The sequence below is a fragment of the Odocoileus virginianus genome, chromosome 22 (assembly GCF_023699985.2).
Source record: "Odocoileus virginianus isolate 20LAN1187 ecotype Illinois chromosome 22, Ovbor_1.2, whole genome shotgun sequence".
Taxonomy (NCBI): Eukaryota; Metazoa; Chordata; class Mammalia; order Artiodactyla; family Cervidae; genus Odocoileus; species Odocoileus virginianus.
Genome location: NC_069695.1, coordinates 32,039,956 through 32,065,265, shown reverse-complemented (window position 1 = coordinate 32,065,265; position 25,310 = coordinate 32,039,956). Strand labels below are relative to the sequence as shown.

Here is a 25,310-nt window from a genome sequence, read left to right as displayed (position 1 = left end):
AAGCCAGAAAATGGAGTTTGCTTAGTCTGCCCCAGGTTCCCACCTATAGTATTAGTGTGTCCTCTGATGACTAATGCAGCATAATTCAATGGTTTTATATTTTTTATTGTCTTTATTATTTTTTCCAATTTTATTGAGATATAATTGACATACAACACTGTCTGAGTAATGGTGTACAGCGTAATGAAATAATGACCACAGTAAGTTTAATTGAACACCCATCATCTCATATAGATGCAAAAGAGAAGGGAAAGAAAAGGGGTTTCCTTGTATGGATTTAAGGTTGTGGAGATATTCTGGACCAAGTAATTTTTTTTTTAGAAAAAGTGCTTCTTAAGGAGCATGTACTCTATTGCTCTTGATTTAAGTGACTTAAGATAGTCCTGTATCACCAACAGAATATTACAAGAAAAATATATGGATTGAAAAGTAAAACTTGTGTCTTTCTCAACGCATTTCTAAGATACATTTTGGTGAACCTGAATTCCATATCTAATTTAATCTTCCCAACTCCGTCAGTTGAAGTCTGTGCTCTGGAAGATCTCTAAGAAGCATCAGACATTAACTACTTTCAAGGAGTGTACTATCCTCTGTGTAAAACTGGCAGAGTGGGACACTTGAAAACCTATGTGTGCTCACTCACTGAGTCATGGCTGACTCTCTGCGACCCCGTGGACTGTAGCCCGCCAGGCTCCTCTGTCCATGTGCTTCTCCAGGCAAGAAGACTGGAGTGGGTTGCCATGCCCTCCTCCAGGGGATCCTCCCGTTGAGTGAGGTGCTCTATTAGGCTCTCTGCAGACATTAGTTGTATAGTTCGCTCACGCAATATTTGAGAGCCAGTGGGGAATCTTGAAGGAGCAGCTTTTTTCCAGGTGCAGAATATTTCTCAGCCAATGAATAACCAACACAGACCTCCTGTAGAGCTCAGGGCACTCTGCTTGATGTTACGCGGCAGCCTGGATAGGAAAAGGGCTTGGGGGAGAATGGATAGGTGCTGCACACGTGGCTGAGTCTCTCTACCTGCCCCCGAAACGGTCACAACGTTGTTAATTGGCTATACAGTACAAAATAAGTTTTTTTTTTAAAAAGCCAAAAATAGAGTATTTCTCTGCGGGAAACACTACATGTCAGAAGGATAGTTGAAATAATTGCTTTTCTGCAACTGTGGACCTTGATTTGCAGTTACCTCTTAGTAGAACTTTGTTGAAAGGTGGTAGTTATAAGTGAAGACTCTGGCATGAGACTGAATGGAGTTTGAATTCACACATTCACTGTTATTAGCTGTGTGTGTGCTCAGTCGCTGAGTTGTGTCTTGACTGTTGTGACCCCATGGACTGTAGCCCGCCAGGCACCTTGTCCATGGGATTTCCCAGGCAAGAATACTGGAGGGGGTTGTCATTTCCTCCTCCAGGGGATCTTTCCAGCCTAGTGATCCAACTCATGTCTTCCGTGTGTCCTGCATTAGCAGGCAGACTCTCTACCACTGAGCCACCTGGGAAATTTTACCAAAATTTTAAACCACTCTGGCCCTCGATTTCTTGGTCTCTATGGAAGGTGAGGGAACTACCCAAGGGTCATTCAAATGATTAAAGTAACTAATTCTAATAGAACACTTAACACAGTGCTGGACTCCAAGCACAGACTTGGCTTATATTAAGTCAATTTCCAGTTTTAGAGTGAATTTCTTTTCATACAAATCGGCTTGGATCATATTTTAAGAATGATACCACGCTCCTTAATTCTGCTAGGAAATGTAGTCAGTGATTACCCTATGCATGAGAATGTATGTAAACAATTAGTGAACTGATGAAAGTATACAGTTATAACTTGGCGATAGTAATCATGAGAAGAAATGTATGGCAAATGAGAATCTGGCTTTGTTGTTGATCTTAAGTAGATGATGTGGCAAGCACCTGTTACAATACTGAACTCACGGAAAGGATTCTGTAGTTCTCTCTCTCAGTGGCTGGGGAAGTTCAGCGTCCCCCTCGACCTGAACTCCTACTATTTCTTTCTTACCTTTTGGGTGTGGCTTCTTCACTTATTCTCTTAGTTTCTTTTAAGATCCTTCTTTTTCTGCCTTCCATTCTTCATCCCCTCTCTTTCCTCTGATCAGTAATTCACTTTCTAGGACACTTCCCAGCACTGCCCAGTAGAATATCCTGTGATGATGGAAGTGTTCTGTGATATTACTGTGTGATAGTCACGACCCATGCATGGCGGTTCAGCACTTGACATGTGGCAGGCAGGAGTAAGGAACTGGATTTTTAATTTTGTTCAGTTGTAAATAAATAGCCACATATACCAGATGATCTCTTGTATTTGCAGAACTGAGCGCGTGGTCCCCCAGGTGACTGCAGGAGACTCGCAGGTAGTCTGTGTCCATTCATTTCTGTACTCCCAGCATCTAGTTCACTGCTCAGTGAATGAGTGATGCTGTCAGGGGAGACTGTTTAGCATCTAACAGAGCAGAACCCACCACAGCGTTACCAATGACTGCTTCATTAATGCACACCCATCATACCCTTTTACTGAGCTGTGTTAAGTAGGATCGGTGCCGTATTATTGAAGGTCATTGTCAAAATGTGTTTTGTCCCACCTACAGATTTACCTGAATAGAGAGGCTCATCTTTTTACCCAATATATTTGTAAATTAAAATATTTGCTAAGTTTTAAAAATTTTAAATGGATTAGTTTATAAAACCAAAAAACCAGAATAGCAAAGAGTTCACTGCCAAGATAATTTTTGCTTGCTAAATTAAAAAATCTAACAAGGAAAGTGACAGTCATCCCTACTGTAAAATAAATGTCTCAAGGCACAAATATGATGATGAAAGAGTTTGAGGGCAGATGTTGTAAACACCTGCTTGATGTATCAAAGAGAAGGTGTTTGTTTATGTCTGGAATATTATTTCCAGTTTACTTAGTTCATTTCCAAGGATTTGCTTCATTTACACAGTTTTTCCTCCCCTTCTTCCCTTCCTTTATCTGCTCTTCTCTCTTCTTCCACCATCACCATCATTGTTAGAATCAGGAAACATCATGGTGGATGGCGGATGGCTGCTGTTAGTTTCCCTGAAGTCTTAAGGAAATCCCTTGAGTACTTCAGTTCAGACAGAACAGGGTTGCTATGGTAACCAGACCTCCCCTTTATTCCTGTATCCCTTGACCTTGTATAAATGTCATTTTGCAGAGGGTAACTGCAGTCTTTCAGTCTGTAGCAGCTTCTGGCAGCCTAGTCTCTAGTCTCTCCGATCTCAATATTTTAGGCCATTTATTAAGCACCTGCTCTGTCCCAGGCACTGGGCTCTGCTGGTGGCATGAGAGTGAATAAGACCAGGTTCCTTCCCCTGAGGGGACTGCAGCCAAGTAAGGGAGATGCTTGCCAAGGGCTTCTCATAGGGTCCAACCCCTTATCCCTTTATTTTTTTTTATAGAATTTTATTTATTTTTGGCTGTGCTGGGTCTTTGTTGCTGTGCAGGGTTTTTCTCTAGTTGCGGCGAGTGGAGGCTACTCTCTGGTTGTGGTGCATGGGCTTCTCGTTGCGATGGCTTCTGTTTTTGCAGAGCGTGAGTTCTAGGGTGCGTGGACTTGAGTAGCTTCCGTGCATGGGCTCAGTCGTCGGGCTCCCAGGTTCTAGAGCACAGGCTCAGTAGTTGGGGCACACAGGCTTAGTTGCTTCTTCACATGTGGCATCTTCCTTGGACCAGGGATTGAACCCGTGTCTCCTGCATTGGCAGGCAGATTCCTTACCACTGAGCCACCAGGGAAGCCTTGTGCATTTTATAACCTACCTGGAAACCCAGTAGAAAATGGGGCAGAAGTCTTAGGCTGCATAAAGGAGGGGAGTCCCCAGAGTTCCTTCCCACAGGCTCCTCACCACAGAGGGCATGGGGGTGGGTGCTGGTGGGGAACAGGTTTGGCCACCACTGCTCCCCAGTGGGGGTGGGGAGGGCCCTGGCTATTCTTGGGGTGCTCTTCTGAAGATAGACAGTATGGTTGAATGGTGCATGCTAGTCTGCAACCTTCTAGGTTCTCAGGCTGAGGACAGCAAGCTTTTCTTGTGGGGCTTTTTCTACTTGGGTCAGTTATATTGCTGACCTTTTTAGCACCCAGGCTGGGATATCTAATGAAGAGGCAAGTGAAGAACTCCCAGGATTCATGGCTGAGGTGTTACTTGAGTCTCCGAGTCCCCGGGGAGTTGGTCTTCCTTACCCCACCTTTCAGAACCTTCCAATAAGCTTTCACGGTTGTTGTTTGGTCATTGGTGGGAGAAGTGAATGGGATGCATTTACCCCAATTTGTCCAACTCACAAAAAAAAAAAAAAGGGCTCATAAAAAGGGAAGATCGGGAACTCTTCCGTACTTGATGGTGTGGATGTCAGTTTGGTGGCTGTGACATTGCATTATAATTTTGTACCATGTGAGCCCAGGGAGGGGAGCTGGGTGATGGGTCCAGGGATCTCTCTGTATCATTTCTTAGAACTGCATGAGAGTCTACAATGACTTCACAATTTTTAAATTATCATGTTTTTTGGCAGAAACCAACAAAATATTGTAAAGCAATTATCCTTCAATTAAAAATAAATTTAATTAAAAAAAATTTTTTTTAAATGGCAACCCACTCCAGTATTCTTGCCTGGAGAATTCCACGGACAGAGGAGCCAGGCGGGCTACAGTCCATGGTGTCGCAAAGAGTCGGACACTACTGAACGACTAACACTACCTATATGAAAGATAATCAACTCCACTCACAACAAGAGAGATGCAGATTCAGGTCACATCAAAGTATCAATTCCAACCTATCAGACTGGCAAAAATCCAGAAGTTTCACCAACACTATCAGTGAGACTAGAGAATCAAGGACTCTTATGCATAACATACAAAATGTCACAACCTCTGGAGGGGAATTTAGCCATAACCAGCAAAATGATGAAGGAATTTGCCCTTTGTCCCAGAATTACTTCTTTAGGCATCTTGGCTAAAGACACACCTCTACAGATATGAAACAACAGACGTACAAGTTTATTCACAGAGGCATGAGAGTGCAAAGGCTTGGGAGCCCCCGAATCTGCAGGGGGACTGCTGGTTGAATGGCACCGGTTACCCACTCCGTGGGCCCCTCTCCAGCCATGTGAGGAGGCACAAATTCTACACGCTGATATCTACTGATTTTCAGACTAGTAGTGTCCTTCGGGAAAAAATAAAGCTCACACGCTATCTAAAATGCTACCTTGTATGTATATAAAAGGGGAAATAAAAATATATGCATTCTTGTCTGTGTTGTTTTTCTCCTACAAAACCTAGCAGAAAAAACCAGAAACTAATAAAAATGGCCTGTGGGGAAGAGAGTGGCAGGGGGCGGAGGGCACAGGACTGGCAGTGAGATTGAGCCTTTAATACATTTTTAAATAGTTAGCAACTGGAACTGTGTCCGGGTTTTTTTATATAATCACAAAATCCAATTTAAAAAGCAAACCCTAAAATAGATCTTAAACAGAAACAAATTTTAAAAATGATTAGAACAAAGCAGAACAAATGTTTAATGAGTTTGTCTTTCATTAGCTGGTGATCAACCTTAACAAGTAGAAAGATGATGATTCCTATTCGATCACTGTTCTTGCTGCGTTATATAAATGTCCCTAATGCATTTTGCAGGGTCTTATTTTCTTCCTATTTTTTACTGAGTGTTTTTCTTTTTTTGTACAATTTACTTTGCATTGTTAAGGTTGTATAAAAACCTTTCTAGAAATGAATGCCTGACTCTAGACGTTTAACTTCAAAGTCCAATAATTTATTAAAGTTAAAAAAAAGAAAAGCTGAACAGCAAGCATTGCTTGTTTTTCTAAGTCTGCAGTCTGAGTTTTGCTGCTTCTGGGTTACAAAAAAATATGGCATTGCTTTATAGTGTGCTTTTGTAAGGGAAAAAACTAGGCTTATTAGTATATGTTGGAGGAAATAGGAGTAATAAAAGTTTTAGTAGCTATTTATCTAAATACTTCTTTTATGAGTCATTTATTGTAAGTAAGTGTTAGTTGCTCATTCGAGTCCAACTCTTTGCGATCCCATGGACTGTAGCCGGCCCGGCTCCTCTGCCCGTGAAATTCTCCAGGCAAGAATACTGGAATAGGTTGCCATTTCCTTCTCCTGGACTCCTGTAGGGGAAATTAGAATTTAGTCTATTACTGGGAGTGCAGCAAATACAATTTTTTATTCTAGGCCTGGTAGCTAAAATATAATTCCCAATCCCTTTGGGAGAACAAATAGAATCATGAAACCACAGAACTTTAGATCAGGAAGGTAACTTTGAAATCAACTAGTTTATTTCTTTCGTTCCCATTTCTTTTGTTACATATCAATTTAAAATATGTATAAATGGAATTTACTGCCGTCCCCTGGACAGTTGTGACAGCCTTCAGGCATCCCTGTCAGTCCACCCTAGACTCAATGCTGGGATCTCGAAAACCTGGGTCAAATCAGCTCATTTATTTACCTTCACTAACTTCCCTGTTGCCTACAGGATTTCGGCTTCTTAGCACAGCCCTTCAGTCTTTTGCTACTTTGATCTGAAATCTCCTAGCCTCTAACTAACTAAACCAAATTGCTTGCCTTTCTCTGCATATTTAATGTACTCTCAAATCTTTGTCCCTCTGCAATTCAGCCTCCTCTCCAGAAATGGCTTTTTCCTGCTTACGTGCCTGCCTCCTGCTTGGGAGGACAAGCTTAGTTGTCCTTTCCTCTGTTGAGGCCTCTAGGATCCCAGGAATGAAAACAAGTTTTTCTGTTCTGTTGCTATAGCATTTTACTCTCTTTGTGGCAATGCTGACTTCCCTTCCTTGTTTCCTTTCCTGCCTTTTCTCCTCCCTCCCTCCCCCTCTCCCTCTCTCTTTCCCTTTCATGTCTGTCTCCATTGCTAAGAACAGACATGAATTCCTTGCAGGCAAACCCTCTGTCTTAACGCATCCTTGCAGCTCCAGCACCAGGTCTCAATCAGTGTGTGTTGGATGAATCAATACCTGTACGATGTCAGACAGAATAATGGCCACCCGCATGCTAATTCCCAGAACCTGTGCCAGGAACTTTGCAGGTGTGACGCTTTATTTATTTGGCTGCACAGGTCTTAGTTGTAAGACTCGGGATCTTCCATCTTTGTTGTGGCATGCAGGATCTTTAGTTACAGCATGTGGGATCTAATTCCCCCACCAGGGACTGAACCTGGGCCACCTGCATTGGGAGCTCGGAGTCTTCTCCACTGGACCACCAGGGAAGTCCCTGGATTATTTGAGAGATCCAGTGTAATTGCAAATTGTCCTTATAAGGAGGGGTGATGAGTCAAGGAGGCAAATGGCCTCCGGAAATTTTTAAAAGCCAGAGAACTACTTTTTGAGGCCAAGTATCCAGAGGGAACACACCTCTGCCAACACCTTGATTTTGGACTTCGGACCTCTGGACGTGTAAGAGAATAAATTGGGGTTGTTTTAAGCCACTGAATTTGTGGTATTTGTTAAATCATCAAGAGGAAACTGATGTACATATTCTGTGAATTAATAAGTCTCATACATTTTAGACTGTTAGACATAACTTGAAAAATGTGTCTAGTAAAGGGAATAAACAACACAGGAAAAATAAATCCAGGAGAAATGTTTAGTAATCAAGTAAAAAGTAAAGCAATTGTGAGCTATAATTATATATCTTATCAAAGTGGCAAAAAACTTAATAAGAACTAGTAAGTCTTCAGTGTCATAGAATTTATGACATTAATGTGTTCATGTTCTATATTATTCCAAATAATAATACTTTTAGTTACAGTTCTTAAGAACTTAATGTATCCAGTGCATGTTTTGGGCTTTCCAGGTGGTGCTAGTGGTAAAGAACCTGCCTACCAATGCAAAAGAGGTAAGAGACTCGGGTTTGATCCCTGGGTCAGGAAGATCCCCTGGAGGAGGGCACGGCATCCCACTCCAGTATTCTTGCCTGGAGAATTCCACGGACAGAGGAACCTGGCGGGCTATAGTCCATGGGGTCGCAAAGAGTTGGACACGATTGAATCGACTTAGCACACATGTGCATTGCTTTAAACTCCTTAATGTGTCTTATGACAATTGGTTTTAAATAACTCTCTGGAGGTGGTGCTATGATTATTCCTATTTTACAAATGAAACCAAGGCAAAGTAAGTTTATATAATCTGTCCAAAATCAAAGAGCTTGTAATGGTGGAGACAAGACTGTTTTTCAGGCAGCTTGATATCCAAGGCATCAGCCTGAGTTAAAAACTTTAGAAATGTTACATCATTCACTTAATTCAACAGAAGCAAAAATCTATATGCTTCCTAAAATGTTCATTACAGCATTAGCTACAAGTGCAAAAAGTTGAGACTAAGTATATCACATTATGAGCAGGGTGTAATTAAACTGTAATAAGATAAATTTTTCAAAAATTAAAAGTTATAAAGATCACATAGAAATATTAGTAATTGTTCATGGGAAATTAGAGCATGAAAATTTATTTCAAATTATGGTTGCAACTTTAAATATGTTTATCATATTCTATTAATAACATTCTATGGTGGTACATTTTATGGTGGTCTAGTCTATTAATAACATTCTATGGTGGTATAACTGGGGGTTACCATAATTTTAGTTTATTGGACATTATTATAGTATCTTTGAGAAAACTGCCAATTTTATTAAATCATAGGATAAATTCTTTCAATTTAATAATATACATGCAAAAACCTATTTTCAAACCCTTCCTGATTCTTTTGTACTTTTTTTTATCAAGAGGAGATGAATATCAACTGAGATGTTTCTGTCACAGGTGACAAAATAACTAAATTAGTACATCTAAAGCTGTTCTAAATTACCTTAAAAACTTTTTAAAAAACATAAAACATTTTAAAAAGTCATTGTTTTAAATAAAGTTGATTTACAGAAACTGAATCAAATGCTCTTGAAAAGTGAGGATATTATTGGTTAATGCCACTGAAAATTTGAGAAATATTCAGTGCTTCAGCTGCTCTGCCTTGTCATCAAGACTGACTTGCCACCTTTCTGGAACTGGCTCTCTCCTGAGATCGCTCCCTTCGTGGTCATAAGATGGCAGCCAGTACCTCCCAGAACTGTGTTCTTCCAGGAAACATGTCGTTTGATCTCATCAGGAAAGAGAAGCCCTGGGTTTCCTTCTGATTGGGCCATTTTAGACCTCAAGTGCTCCTAAGTTAAACACCAGGACAAAGATTTCACTGGTTGACTTAGACGGAGAAGCTTGCATTCCCCATCTCTGGGAGCTAAGAGTAAGAGCATTTTCTTTGCTACTCAGTGGAAAAGAGATGGATGGAACAGATGCTGGCGATAGAGCCATAGTGTTCATTATAGAATTGAATTGATGCTTTCAAACTGTGGTGCTGGAGAAGACTCTTGAGAGTCCCTTAAACTGCAAGGAGATCAAACCAGTCAATTCTAAAGGAAATCAACCCTGAATATGCATTGGAAGGACTGATGCTGAAACTGATACTCCAATAGTTTGGCCACCTGATGGGAAGAGCCAACTTATTGGAAAAGACCCTATTGCTGGGAAATACGCTGAAGACAGGAAGAGAAGGGGACAATAGGGGATGAGATGGTTGGATGGCATCATCGACTCAGTAGACATAAGTTTGAGCAAACTCCAGGAAATGGTGAAGGACAAGGAAGCCGGGTGTGCTGCAGTCCATGGGATCACAAAGAGTCGGACATGACTGAACGACTGAACAACAAATTCATTATAGAGCATTTGCAAAGTTTGCTGGGTATTTGCCTCTACACAGAGTATGCCTGGACAGGCAGGGTCTTGCCTCTGGCAAAGCCGCATCTTCCCTGCAGGGCTCAGACCGTCTGCAGTGCCCCAGGCAGGCCCCCCCATCCAGTCCTGCTTCTCTATGGGGAGACCTGGAATGGCAGAGGGTCTTTGCCTTTTAAGACAATGAGGCAAAACCCACTCAGTGGGCTTTAGTTGTGGTTTTGAATGAAGGTCTTTTTCTTTTGGTCCTGGGCCTAGGCAATGGAACATTTTAGAGTCTCATGCTGTATTGACTGAGCTAGCCAGGCACTCAATGGGACATTTTAAATCAACTGATTTTACAGTAGACATTCTCAGTGACTTACATTCTTGAAGTCAATCCAAGGATGCAGAACTTGGCACTGAGTATTTGAGATTACTCCCAGGAGCTGATAGCCTTTTAGTGTTTCCCAACAAACCGGTCCATTTCATGGCGCTGTTTCTCACACGTCTGTGTGAGAGGGGAACATGCCCTGGTAAAACCCAGGGGACTTGTAAAGGCTCAGAGGAGAACTATTTGCCTACCTGGAGCCAACTTTCTGTTCATTCCTTCAGCAGATAATTACTGAGCCCTGACTGTGTACCCGGAACTGTCTTCCGTGTGCTTGGAAATACACTCCCGTGTATTTTCCAAATACCCTTTCCCGAGGAAGGCAGTTGAGTCGTGTGCTTTCAGCTCAGTGCGGGTCTTCATCTGGGCAGCTGCCAGGACTTACCCAACAGCCCAGTGCCCTCTCCCAAGCCCACCGCTGCATTCCCGCCTTACACCCAGTCTCCCAACCTTCGGCCTCCCCAGGAGCCACGTCAGTGACGGCTGCAGAAAGTGGGTGACTGCCGAGCCCCCGAAGAAGCTCCACATCTCAGGGCTTATTTAAGCAGCTACATGTAACCGCACTCTCCCTGCTGACGACAGTGGTTCTGGAACAGACCTCAGCACTTGCCTTGATTGCCAGAGATGAATTACCATCTGCCTCGGCTTTAAATTAACTGGGGCAGTTCTAACCCACAGAGAATGGGGCGCGAGGAAAATGGAATTGATTCTGAGCTCATTTCCATTTTGAAAGACAGGAAGAAGTAGTCATGGGGTTAAGGGGGGCGGGGTGTTCTGTGAACCGAGACATAAAGGAATGGTTATAATACTGAGGGTTTGGGTGAGAAATAAAAGTTCTTAGAAGGGTCACCTTTGTGAACAAAATACAGGTTATAAAGCGTAAGTATCCTAAATTTCCTTGTTCAGCAGGGGCTATCCAAATGTTTCAGGAGGTATTTTAATAATAGTGAGTTTTGTTTTCTGGTTGTATGTGTATACCCAGTTCTGATTTCCAAGGTGTGAGATTGAAAACTGGCTTGATCACTTCAAGCTTGGTGTGGCTAAAATTGAGCTCACCATTGCTGACTACAAATCTGCCCTTTGCCCGTGTTTCCAAGCTCACTTATGGGCTGGTCCATTCAATCCGCTGTCCAGCACTGATGCCTAAGTTTTCATGTGTGCATGCAGGCTCAGTGGCTTCGGTCGTGTCCAACTCTTTACAACCTCACTGACTGTAGGCCACCAGGCTCCTCTGTCCAGGGGATTCTCCAGGCAAGAAACTAGAGTGAGTTGCCACACTCTCCTCCAGGGGATCTTCCCAACTCAATGATCAAACCCGCATTTCTTAAGTCTTCTGCATTGACAGGTGGATTCTTTACCACTGGCACCAAGACTTAATGGATTTTTCTAATTCTCTCCCCCTTTCACAACAAAGCTATCTCAGCTATTTGCTGATATTTTGCAGATCAGCAGCTCTATAGACATTGAGGAAGAGGGTGGGAAGGCCTCCTGACTTCCGGGAACTGGCCTCAAGGTTATTACAAGCTGGTTGGGGCTGTTGGTGCTCTGTTGGGTGTGACAATCTCACCGAACATCAGACAGTGTCGGTCTAAGACCATGATAAAGCCAGAAAAAAAAAAAATCACTGTGGCACTCACAAGATCTCAAACCTCCCTTCTCACTGAAAGAAGTAACTGTGTCTGCTTTTCTAAGTACAGCTTTGTATCTGCACCGGTCTGTCTGCCCTACAGATAAACAGAGACAGTCATAGAATTGCCCCCACTTTATGATGACATCCAATCTAGAGTGAAGTTCCACTTTCTTAGACTCCCCCGAGTCTCCCAGCCAGAGCATAAAATCCTTCTGTAGGATCTAATCCTTTCTCAGTGAGAGTATTGTCTGTTCTCTCTCGCTGAGATGAGTAGGAAGTCCAGTGGGTCAGCTACACAGATGTGTTCATCTCTGTGGATTTGGGCTGCAGAGAATCGATACACTGTCTTCTCTCCATTTTTGAATCTTGTTATCATCCTGCATGTGTGCTAAGTGGCTTCAGTTGTGTCCAACTCTTCGCGATGCTGTGGACTATAGCCTGCCGCACTCCTCCGTCCATGGGATTCTCCAGGCAAGAATACTGGAGTGGGCTGCCATTTCCTTCTCCAGGGGAATCTTTCCAACCCAGAGATTGAACACAGGTCTGTTCCACTGGCAGGTGGAGTCTTCACTGAGCCATTGGGGAAGCCTGCCTTGGACCATAGCCCTTGTCAAATCATGTTGACACGGTTATCTTCTTAAAAGGCTGTGAGCTCTTCATATGCAGGCACTCTGTCTGTCCTTAGGATCACAGCATCTAAAGTAATGCTTGGCATAGAGCAGTCTCTCACTACCTGAATTTTGGGTTAATCTAGGTGAATTAGGGGTGCGAGGGTCCACTGATCACATCTCCTAGTCTGCGTCGGATTACAGGGCTTGAGTCACTTAAGTCTGTCCCACTGGAGCTGGGCTACTCTTGAGATCAGTAAAGCCCTTAAAGGAAATGCACAGATTGAAGAAGAGGACTTTAGGATTTGCCTTTTGCTACTCACCAAAGGTGAGAGGCAAAGATAGCTTTCTCATTTTCAGAATGTGTGTTTTGAATAGCCACCAACCAGAATGAATATGTGCTTAGCTTGAAAAACAGTGGAAATTTGGGAGTTCCCCAGAGCACGTCTGGAGACATTTCTTTTAGTTCTTTTGCATCTCTGTCAAGTTTAGATTCTTTTTTTTTTTTTTCCTTGAGAGGATGACAAGGGAATCAAAAAAAGCAAGTACAAATGAAATGGGAAGTGCTTTAATAGGCATGTTTTATTGTTTCTGCCCAGTTTCTAACATAGCTTATAAAGTGAAAACACTGCTTTAATAAAAATGGAATACTCTTGGTTACACAAAGTCCTGTCCTTCGTCCTTCAAGTCCACCGAGGCAGGCGCCCTCACTCCTTGGGACTGCTGACCAGGGCGGTGGTGGAGTAGGAGTAGGGGCTGAGGAGGGCGGCGATGGTGTAGTGGCGGAGGCCAGAGTCGTTGGCTGTGAACACCACCTGCAGGGAACCCAACCGTGAATCATTCAGAGACCACAGGAAGTACAGTGCCAAAGAAATTATTTTTATTTTCTTGTTTTCTGGAACAGTGGGTGCAAAAGGCAAAATTCCAAATATACTGGCCAACTAAGCTGTCGGAACCTTGCACAGCCCTTTCAATAAGATCCTTCACTCCCCACCACCCACCCATATAGTCAGATCTCTCTTTGAGGGGGCAAAATTCACACTGATAATCAGGGTGGCTCTAACCTGACCGAGGGAAATCACAGAGCTCCTAATTGCTTGTGCCTCATGTTGTTGGTTTTGGAAAAAGGAAGAGAAAATGTAGAAACTGGCATTAGTGACCAAAAGCCTGAGAATGATGGTTGCCAAGCTCACCGCATACTTAGAGACTCTAGAATTTTGATGCCGGAAGGGAGCATTCTTCCCATTTCACAGACAAGTGAACCAGACCTCTGAGTTAGGGTGTTTGGCCCACGTTGATGAAATGACAGAGCCAGGCTAGGAATTAAGCCACCTGCCTCCAAACTCGAGACACTTTTTTCCCCACCATTCCTTTGCATCTCCCAACATGCAGAAGAATTAGTGTATTTTGTGTATATAACATGCAATGCAATATGGAGTCAAAGCATTGGAGGGTTCTATTTACAGTGCAAGCAGAGTATGGAAGATCATGTTGGAATTCTGCAATGCACACATTTTGGGGCTCTTTTGAGCTTTGGAACTGGGCAAATTGTCTATGAGAGCATGGTTCCCTTTAGTTATATACTTCAGGCAAGTTTCATAGAGCTGAGACTCCAACTGCTGGAATAGTCTAGGTGCCCAGAGTGAGGCAAGTTGAGATAACTTGGTTCAGAAGGGAGGTGGAAGGCAGCAAGCAGGTATTTAGTTTTACTTAGTTTATACAGAGGTCCTGGGTTGAAATTTGAATACACCCTGTATAAACACCTTTTATTTTAAACATGGACAAAGGAAACCTTGATGACTTGGGGATGGGATAAAAAAAGATCCAATTAAACTGTACTGAAAACAAAAATATCATCAGAGCAGGAGGAGGTGAGAATCACTTAAGAGTGTCTGCAAGAAGGAGAAATAGTGTATGGCATCCCTTAAATGTGGAATCTAAAAAGAAATGATACAAATGAACTGACGTACAAAACAGAAAGAGACCCACAGAATTAGAAAACAAACTTGGTTGCCTGGGTGGGAGGAATAGTTGGGGAGTTTGGGAAGGTCATGTACACACTGCTATATTGAAAATGGGTAACCAACAAGGACCTATTGTATAGCACATGGAACTCTATTCAATGTCATGTGCCAGCCTGGATGGGAAAGGGGTTGGGGGAGAATGGATCCATGTATATGTGTGACTGAGTCCTTTCGCTGTTACCTGAAACTATCACAACATTGTTAATTGGCTATACCCCAATACAAAATAGAAAGTTTAAAATCTGAAACAAAAAAAAAGAATCTCTCTGCAGGAGAAAGGGCATTCCTTAAAGGCCAAGTTTCTGGAACCAGGTCAGGAGACTTTCTGATCTCTTGTAATGACGTTGGCCTCCAGACTCGTTTGATTCTTCCTAAAAATTGTAAATGGCATGATCTGCATTCAGAAATCCACGAGGTCGAGAGGACTGATAGTTCCTCTTGGAACAAAGGAAATTTCTTGTCTTGTTAAGTCTAATGTGGCTGCCTGGGTCATTGGCCAAGGCGGAGGTGACTAGTGCTGAAGGATGGCAGTGTTCTGGAAGGTCCTCCTCAGAAGCTGACAAAAGAGGAACTTATAGTTGAACCCACCGTGCACCGCAGTCATCCAGGTGGGGCACTGGGACTTAGAGACGACTCCTCACGCTCTCCCTCCTTCCCCGGACCCCTTCAGGCTCCCAGTTGGGCTCATGGTCCTGCCTACAATGTCTTACATCAGTCACTTTCCCTCCATCCCAAGGGCAGGGATGTGTTTTCACTTCTGAATCTCTAGCTTCTAGCAGACTTCTCAACAATAGCAGGTTTTCATTTTTCAAATGTTTGTTGAATGAAAACTGAAAGTGAAGAGCAGGCTAGGAAGCTAGCCATCTGCTGGACGGGAATAGCACATTATGGGCAGGACAGAATGAAGTCGTCTCAGATGGTCTCATCAGGCTGAGACCAGGGGGATAAGGATTACAGGGGGTTGGTCCGGTGCTCCAGGGTGGGGTCTACGACTCTAGGGGCAAATGTCTTGTGCTGGACAACATCTAAACCCTGAAACCCACCCAAGACAGGAGCTCCGCATCTTGTTGCCTGGCTGAGAAGTAGCCAGAGACATGTGTCTGGGTAGATAGGGCTCCCTCGGTGACCTGTGGGCCCCAGAAATCAAACAACCCTAAGGTTTCCCTGGCAACGCTGTCTACTAAAAGAACCGTTTTATGTCAACGAAAAGTCTCATCCATGACTAAGCCAGAGAGAATGGTTCCCTTTCATGCTGAGCTATTTTTGATGCAATTAGTTGATCTTTAACTCTGACCAGCATGTCTGGATTCTATTTCCATGGCAGCCATCTGTTTTACATGACTTGAGGAATTACAGACAAGGAAGACATAGGGATAACTTTGAGGTTCCCACTGCCTCATCGGCAGAGGAATAGAGTATGAACCAGGGGTTACGATTGTGTCTTTATTATTATTGTTATTAGCTCAACTTCTCACAGGAAGAAAGCTGAAGCACACCCGAGGCTAAACTCAGCCTGGCCCTGGTGGCAAATATTACTGTTCCTCCTGTTACTGGCCCCATGACCTTGACAAGTTACTTAACTTCCCTGTGCCTCACTTTCTTCACCTGTAAAATGGGGATAATAATAGGAATGACTGCAAGGGGTTGTTTACAAAGATCAAATAGATTAAATATAGAAAATGGTAGTAGTCTATGCTGGATAAGTTTCATCTGTTGTGTTGCTATTATTATTTTGAATTTACTGTTTCTGTATATACTGTCCAAATTCAATTATCTAAACCTCTGGAAATCCAGATGAGTTCTGGAATGAAAAAGTTGTCAGATTTTAGAGAAGTAAAATGATGCATCTAATTTTTGTTGTGGAACACCCTAAATTGGGGTCTGGAGCATTGCCTAATAATCCAATCTATTACTATTTTTTCAGCAGACAAATAATCACATTCAGGGGAAGGAATGAAATCTCTCAGGAACATCTCGTAAGTTCAGGTCCTGTTATTGAATGAATTATTGTCAAACAAAGAAGAAGTTTGCTTTTCAGAGTTTTGTGGATTTCTGATTAGAGAAATGGGAAAAGCACTGTACTAATCTGATATTTTCTTTCTGACTTTTCTGTGGTGTGCAAAGCGCAAGCGGCACATTTCCTGGGATTGCAAACAGACAAAAAATAAAAAACAATGCTAGCATCCTTACACTCACCTCTGCATATTCATGGAACGGGGTAATGCCAAGTGACTTCCAGTAGGATTTGGTGTCTAATTCCACTTTGTATAGTCCTTCTACAAATTTGTCCTCTGTGGTGAGCCTGTGGAGCTCTCCAGATTCACTGGTTTTCCTAAAAGGTGCAAAAGTCCAGGTTAAGTTAGGCATTGAGGGAATAAATGCCATGGCAAGGTGACACCACACACGGACACACAAACACAACACACGCACACACACTCACATATACAGTTTGTGTATGGGCGTGTGTGTGTTAGTCACTTAGCTGTGTCTGAGTCTTTGTGACCCCATGGATTGTAGCCCACCTAGGCTCCTCTGTTCATGCAGTTCTCCAGGCCAGAATACGGGAGTGTGTAACCATTTCCTTCTCCAGGGGATCTTCCTGACCCAGGGACTGATCCTGAGTCTCCTGCCTTGCAGGCAGATTCTTGACCATCTGAGCCACCAGGGAAGTCCAGAATACTGCAGAAGGTAACCATTCCCTTCTCCCGGGGAGCTTACCTGCCCATGTGAAGATATATATATAATTTTTTTCCCCCTCAATTAGGTCAGGATAGGGGAAATTCTAGTGACTGTCTAAAATTAACTAACAGAAAACTTGTCGGGAATGTTTCCAAAAGCTCGTTGTAGATTTTTTTTTTTTTCTCTTATGAGCTTTCACTTCAAAAAGAGACTTTGCAACTAACCATTGGTGTCTGGGTGAAGTTTCGTGAGTGCCCTGGAAGTGGCTGTGAGCTGCTCTGACTGCGGTGCCTTCGACCCCAGGGCCTCGCTCCTCTCCCCTGTGGTGTGAGAGTGTCTTCCAGAGGTGGTATCACCTGTGCACACGGTGGGAACCCCAGAGTACAAGGAGAAACCTGCATCTGACTCGTTGTTTACATAACTAAGCTCCTTGGCAGCTCTGAGCCATCAACAAATACTAGGCAATTCATTTTTCTTTTTAAACTAAGCAACTTCTATTTCCGTATAAGTACTCATTTGATAGGCTTCCCTGATGGTTCAGTGGTAAAGAATCCACCTGCCAATGCAGGAGACGTGGGGTCTACCCCTGGGTTGGAAAGATCCCCTGGAGAAGAAAATACTCCAGTATTCTTGCCTCGGAAATCCCGTGGACAGAAGAGCCTGGTGGGCTACACAATAAAGGGGGTCGCAAAGAGTCAGACCCACCTGGCAACTAAAATGACAACCTGCTTGAGCTGGTGTTAGAAATCATTCTCAATTAGACAGCAAAAACTAGACAGACTAAGACAGAATGGCTCTGTTCATTACTCTCCCACCTTTTTTCTTTGCCAGGAAGAAAACATTGATTTTCCCTTTTTTGTCATCAGAAAAAAAAATTCCCACAAACATCTTATGGCATCCATTTTATCTCATGCTTAGAATATTCTCTTAATTACTTTCCATGGTGTGCTTGGCTTTTTATAGAAACATAAATGAATTAACAAATAGAAACTCAGTTGAAACCACACCAAAGAAAATGGTCTTTCCAGTGATGGATAAAGAGTCATCATGTGATTCTTGGGGTTCAATTAAAACCCACAGAAAATCTCTTCCTGGGAGACATAAACACTTAGAAGTATTGCTTGGTGCTGAGGATTTCTTGGTTGTTCATTCTTTTAGTTAGTTGGTGGAAAAGAATCAGCCTGCCAATACAGAAGACGTAAGAGACATGGGTTCGATCCCTGGGTTGGGAAGATCCCCTGGAGGAGGGCATGGCAACCCACTCCAGTATGCTTGCCTGGAGAATTCCATGGACTGAGAATCCTGGTGGGCTATGGCCCGTAGGGTCATGAAGAGTCAGACACGACTGAAGTGACTTAGCATGAGGTGATGGATGAAGCGTCACTGTGTGATTCTTGGGATCCAGTTAGAACCCACAGACTCTCTGTTACTGGGAGACATAAACACTTAGCAGTATTGCTTGGTACTGAGGGTTTCTTAATTGTTCATTCTTTTAGTTAGTTGGTTTAGATTTACTAATATGTATTTTCTTTGAAACAGTTACTAGTAGAGGTGGAGAAACGCTATGAAAGTTCTAAAGCAGCCAGAGAAGGGGAGAAATCATTTGGGCTCCTGGTGGGGCGGATGCCAGGCTGGTCTGGGTCTGTACTTGATGTCATGTACTTTTCTCTTCTGTGTCCTTTCTTACGGAGCTTGGCAATCCCAGCCTCACAGAGCAGATGCTCCACTAGGCTTTGCTGGACAACAGCCCTGGACTCGGGATGATCCAGATAAACTATGGACAGCTGCCTAGTCCGCACTATCCCTCAATTCCTTTTCTTTCACTAATATATGAACATAAATTCTACATCTTTCCTAATAGCACAAATCAAGGACTCTCAGCTTGAGTGATATGTGAAGGCATCTAGGAACCTGGAGCTCCTGAAATTAAATACACATTTTTGTAGGTGTATGCATATGTGCATTTTTCTTGGCATGGAATTCACAGTTTTCATCACCCTTTTCGAGTGGTTTGTGACCTCAGAAGGTGGTGAACTGGAGTGGGGGGATGGGAAGCTGTTCAGGGTCCTGGTCCCTCCCAGCTGGGCCAGGCAAGAGGGCATCCTTCTTAGGGCCCACGTTCCCTCTGCCCACATTTTCAATCTACTTGCTGGTCCCCTTAGTGAATGATGTTATGAGGGACACTTTGGCTGAACCCACCTGCATTGGCCAGGGCACAGTAATAACTGCTTGCCTGAGCTGTCTCACAACAGGAGGTCCTGATAAGTAACCCAGAGCTGCTGCCAAAAACTAACCAGGAGAATTCAGGAGGGGTCAAAAGGAGGGAGGAGATGCCAGACCATGTGTCCTGCCAACTTCCCAGAAACCCTTGGGCTGGAATCCATCTTGGCTGAGAGGTGTGCTTGCCACCAGGTGGGACCCTGAGTCAGACCAAACATGGGCACAAGCAAAATGATTGGCCAGAGACAACCGAGAAAGCCCAGCCCACCTCCATAAACCCTGAGACTGCGAGCCAGGAGTAAGAGCGGTCCTTCTAGGCTCTTCCCCCTGCTGCTCTCCACTTGGGTGTCCCTTCCCAATAAAGTCTTTTGCTTTGTCAGCACATGTATCTCCTCTGACAATTCATTTTCAAGGGTTAGACAGGAGCCCACTCTCGGGCCCTAGATGGGGTCCCCCTTTAGGTAACAGTGTGATCCAGATAAACTACAGCCATCTGCCTAGTCCGTGCTGCCCCTCAATTCCTTTCCTTCCATTAATATATTAACACAAATTCTACATGTTTCCTAACATCGCAAGACAAGGACTCTCAGCTTGAGTGGTTATGTGAAGGCATACCAACGAGTGATGGGGGAATGGAAAGATATAACCAAGCCCCATGTCTGGGAGCCCCAGGCAGCTCACCCCGAGGCAAATGGCTCCCAGGTCTCATCAGCAGCCTTCTTGAACACCTTCACACCCACGTTCGCAGCAGGACTGCCCCGGACGGCATCCAGGACCTTGACCATCAGAGGACACTTGGGTTCACCAGCGCCCTGGGTGGAGAGAAGACAAGTGACAAGGCAACAAAGTTGGTCAGAGCCACAGGCTGCATCTTTGTGGTGTGAGACCAGGAACAAGGCAAGAAGGATGAAGAACCCCATTTTCAGCAACAGATGGATGGCTGGTTAATTAACTTCCCTTACTCAGTGTAACACAGACACAATTGTCTCCAAAGAAAGAATAGTTTCTGCCTCCGGACATGCTGTGCTCCAGTGGGGTGTGCATTATGAACTTGAAGGGGGATAATGGCCCCTCTGAGAAGAGTGGCTTTGTTAAGCCTCCTCATCTGAGTGGAGTTACTGCAAAGATATAATATGCCACAGAACCAAATAGGGGCTTCCCTGGTAGCTCAGCTGGTAAAGAATCTGCCTGTAGTGCAGGAGACCTGGGTTCGATCTCTGAGTTGGGAAGATCCCCTGGAGGAGGGCATGGCAACCCACTCCAGTATTCTTGCCTGGAGAATCCCATGGACAGAGGAGCCTGGTGGGCTATGGTCCGTGGGGTCACAAAGAAGCAGACAAGACTGAGTGACTAAGTATAGCACAGGACCAAATAGCTTTTCCTGAGAACATTTTACTCAGCTGTTGGTGTAGCATTTCCTTCTTACTAGTTGCTGTAAAATAAAGTCAGGTGATTTTATGATCCTTTTAATAGTTTTATTCTTCTAAGCCAAGCACCCCCAACTTCTGGGATCTAATGCCTGATGATCTGAGGTGGAGCTGATATCATAATGATAGAAATAAAGTGCAGATAAATATAATACTCTTAAATCATCCCCCAACCACCCCCCACCCCCCACCTTCCAGTCTGTAGAAAAACTGTTTTCCATGAAACCAGTCCCTGGTGCCAAAAATGTTGGGGACCACTATACTAGGGGATTTAAGAATTAGATATTGGACTAGAAGTTTGTTCACCAAGCCTTTGAAGAATTAATCGGTACATACATTTTGATTAGCTAAAGGAAAATCAGCTTTATCAAAGGTCAAGCTTCTGAAAACTCAGTAGTCACAGTTTCCAGAATATCAGATCTTTATTTCTACCATTTATCTGAGGGAACCGAGGCACCACTGCAAAGTCATAGAGGAGGGCGCCCAGGATCCGAGCCCCAGTTTAGTAAGCTCTGCAGAACTTCATTCTTTTTGAAGTTTGGATCAATGACATTTAAAAATAGATGCTGGCTGCCCTGTCCCCAGTAACAAAAGCTGGTTTGCAAAGCAGGAAGAAGTCACTTGTACTTCATCCACAGGAGACAGATGAAAGAACATCAGAGAGTCAGACACTCACCGGAGGGCCAGCCTCAGACACAAACACCAGTCCAGCGAGGCAAAGGAGGAACAGACGGAAGGAAGCCATCCTGCCAAAAACTGCTGGGTCCCTGAGCAGACTGCCCCCAGCTCCAGACTTTTATACTCACTTCACCCCAGCCAAGCTGCTGATCCCTGCCAACCGGACTCCAAACCTGCTGATTCTGATTATTGACTTAGTCAACAAAGGGAGAATAAGTAACCCACACAAATATGAACCTTGCCTAGAGAGATTAGAGCATCAGAACATTAGCTCTATGAAATATTCCTTTTTAAAAAAAAAAAAAGCCTTTATGGAAATATTCTTAACAGGTCATTTGACCAGCTAAATCACCAAAACAAAACCATCAAAACAAAGCAAAAATATTCTTGTCTGTGCTCGGCTGGATGCAGTAACATTCTTGGAATGTTTTTTCTCCATAATATTTCTATGCATGTTTTTCCACTTTCTACACATTTTATCATTTATTTTAAATGATCAATGCAAGTCATGATAATTTATTTCACATGGAATGATATTTGGCTGTGCTCAGTCGTGTCTGACTCCTTGTGACCCCATGGACTGTAGCCCACCAGCCTCGTCTGTCCATGGAATTTTCCAGGCAAGAATACTGAAGCAGGTTGCCATTTCCTCCTCCAGGGGATCTTCCCCACCCAGGGATCGAACCCGCGCCTCCTGCATTGGCAGGCAGATTCTTTACCACTGAGCCACCTGGGAAGCTGAATAACATTTGGCTGCACAGACTTAAATACAGTGCACCAGAAAACATCATTACACTTGATCTATGTCTATGAGTCAACAAGGAGAAACCTTTGGCAGTGCTTACATTTTAATAACCCATGTTTCAGCCGAACTGAAAGTCATTTGGAAGTTTGGCTTAGTCAGCAATTTCTCCACGATTTTTGTATTCTTTTGAGAAAAGATTCTCGACCCAAGGAATAATGACACATTTAAAACTGTCATCCAAGAGCCTGAAATAACAGAGAGCCAGAGATTTTTTTATGGCCTCTCCTGTACTGTATGTGCGGAAACAAGTTTCTCCACCTGACTTTTGTCAGAATCAAAATTTCTGGATGGAAATAGAAATGACCGTGAGAGATAGAATCCATAGTTGACAACAGAATTTCTTTCTCTTGACCAACTTCCAAGTCCAGCATTTATACTCATTTGATGATTCATTGATCGAGTACTGGCTCTTGTGTGCATGTGTGTGCGCCTATATGGATGTGGCATTGTTCATGGATTGAGACAGGTTTTGTCCTGATAGGGACATATATGGATAAGATGCAGAGAAGATGGACAACCATTTTGGACAACCACATGTCAAGGGCTACTTCAGTTTCAAGCTTGAGAGCTGGGGGAGGATTCCCCTAGTTGACAGCTTGGAAGAAACTACACAAAAGATCATGAAGAGCTTTTAGAAAGTGGTAGAAGGTACAGGAAGGCATTCCAGGAATATGGAAATGTGCGGGAGAGTTGGTTGACCCCAGGAAAGCAACAAGCAAATCCAGTTTAGAGCATAGCTAGAAATGGAATCTCACGGGCTTAGAGTCTGACTCTGAAATAGCAAAGGAGTTTGAATTTGAAGAGTTTTGAATTTGAAGTTCAATGACCTGTGTCATACATCTCAGTCCACTTTCTAGGATTACCTTCTCTGAATTATTTAATATCTCAGATACTCAGATACTTACACATTTGTAAAACGGAAATACCTACTTTTTTTTTGTCCACTCCTCACAGCTTGTGGAATCTTAGTTCCCTGTTCAGTTCAGTTCAGTCATTCAGTCATGTCCAACTCTTTGCGACCCCATGAACCGCAGCATGCCAGGCCTCCCTGTCCATCACATACTCCCGGAGTCCACCCAAACCCATGTCCATCAAGTTGATGATGCCATCCAACCATCTCATCCTCTGTCATCCCCTTCTCCTGCCCTCAATCGTTCCCAGCATCAGGGTCTTTTCCAATGAGTCAGCTCTTCGCACCAAGTGGCCAAAGTATTGGAGTTTCAGCTTCAGCATCAGTCCGCTGACCAGGGACTAAATCTGGGTCTTGGCAATGAAAGTGCTAAGTCCTAACCACTGGGCAGCCAGGGAATTCCCTGAGATACCCACTTTTCTACTTCAAAGAACTATTCTAGTAACTTTTTACATGAGCTAATACAAAAGCTCCTAGTAAACTGTTAGCCTCATTCTGTTATAAAGTATGGTTATAGTTTACAAAAAGAATTCAACATCTCTGCTAAGGAGAAAATCCTTTCTCTTATATCTTTCATATATTGTCAACTAATATTCTCTGGACTATTTCTCAATGCTCAGAACTTGGATGGAGAGTCTGTTTTTTGACTATGGATATTAAACATTTGAATATGCTCTCATATCCCAAGTCAATCTTCCTTCAATGCATCTTAGTGCTGTTTCTGTTAGAGCCTAGAAATATCTCCTAGAAATGTCTAAGTTAAAACCTAGATATTGTGAACCAGCAACCCTAGGCTACCTCCAGCCCATTGACACATTCTATTTGGCCTGAGGAATGTGTCTTTAAAAAATTTTGAAACAGTTGTTAGAATTGAGACATTTCATAAAAATGTGGATTTCTGGCTTCTCTTGGGAAATCAGAAAAGAATGTAGCATTAGACCTGTTTGCCCACCTGATGATAATCACCAGGCTCTCATTCTACAATGCCCAGGCCTCTCCTTCCACCCCAAGCCTACCAAACATCTCTAGTGACATTCTCACGCTTGAGCATTTTTCTCTCCTTACACATGTTCTGTTTCTCTCATCTATGTTCCTGCCTGGCCTCTTGGAAATTTGAGTTTGAAACTGCTGGTCTTCTAATAGCCACTTGAGAAGTGAGTGACAGCTTATTTTCTATTTGCCAAATAGTCCCACTTCTCTGAACAATTCCTTTTCAGACATACTTCCCAGAATCCTCACTACCCAGAACTTCCTCCTCTGATATATTCCAATTGGTGGCCAAGGCTTCTTTTCAAATAGGGCCCTCTGAACTGGATACATGCTCCAGCTGGAATCAGGCCACTGTGCAGGACTCTGAGACTGTAACCTTCTTTTAGTCAGAGCTATGGTCTGGTCAAGGCTATGGTTTTTCCAGTGGTCATGTATGGATGTGAGAGTTGGACTGTGAAGAAAGCTGAGTGCCAAAACATTGATGCTTTTGGACTGTGGTGTTGGAGAAGCCTCTTGAGAGTCCCTTGGACTGCAAGGAGATACAACCAGTCCATCCTAAAGGAGATCAGTCCTGGGTGTTCATTGGAAGGACTGATGCTGAAGCTGAAACTCCAATACTTTGGCCATCTCATGCAAAGAGTTGACTCATTGGAAAAGACCCTGATGCTGGGAAGGATTGGAGGCAGGAGGAGAAGGGGACGACAGAGGACGAGATGGGTGGATGGCATCACCGACTCGATGGACATGAGTTTGGGTAAACTCCGGGAGTTTGTGATGGACAGGGAGGCCTGGCGTGCTGAGATTCATGGGGTTGCAAAGAATCAGACACAACTGAGCAAATGAACTGAATTGAACTGATGGGTTTCCAGTAGTCATGTATGGATGTTAGAGTTGGGCCATAAAGAACGCTGAGCACCAAAGAATTGATGCTTTTGAATTATGGTGCTGAAGTAGACTCCTGAGAGTCCCTTGGACTGCAAGGAGATTAAACCAGTCAACCCTAAAGAAAATCAACTCTGAATATTCATTGGAAGGGCTGATGCTGAAGCTGAAGCTCCAATACTTTGGACAGCTGATGTGAAGAGCCAACTCATTGGAAAAGACCCTGATGCTGGGAAAGATTGAAGGCAGGAGGAGAAGTGGGTAACAGAGGATGAGATGGTTGGATGGCATCGCTGACTCAATGGACG

At 43.5% G+C, this 25,310-nt stretch overlaps 1 protein-coding gene across 1 annotated transcript; it reads right to left on the bottom strand.

Annotated features, from left to right (window-relative positions):
- Window positions 1–12,951: 12,951 nt before the first annotated feature.
- Window positions 12,952–21,523, bottom strand: TTR (transthyretin). The gene is made up of 4 exons (XM_020902015.2): window positions 21,414–21,523; window positions 19,992–20,122; window positions 16,608–16,743; window positions 12,952–13,202 (listed from the first exon to the last, which is right to left on the bottom strand). Exons 1-4 carry the CDS (start codon window positions 21,480–21,482, stop codon window positions 13,095–13,097), a joined length of 444 nt encoding a protein of 147 aa, XP_020757674.1. The 5' UTR covers window positions 21,483–21,523; the 3' UTR covers window positions 12,952–13,094.
- Between the last annotated feature and the right edge of the window lie 3,787 nt (window positions 21,524–25,310).

Bases quoted from the DNA above. Each gene is read 5' to 3' on its own strand.
- TTR (XM_020902015.2), bottom strand. From the start codon at position 21,482: ATGGCTTCCTTCCGTCTGTTCCTCCTTTGCCTCGCTGGACTGGTGTTT. The intron at 20,123-21,413 runs GTGAGTGTCTGA...CTCTCCACCCAG, and splicing joins TGTCTGAGGCTGGCCCTCCG to GGCGCTGGTGAACCCAAGTG. The intron at 13,203-16,607 runs GTGAGTGTAAGG...GGTTCCCTGCAG, and splicing joins CGTTCCATGAATATGCAGAG to GTGGTGTTCACAGCCAACGA.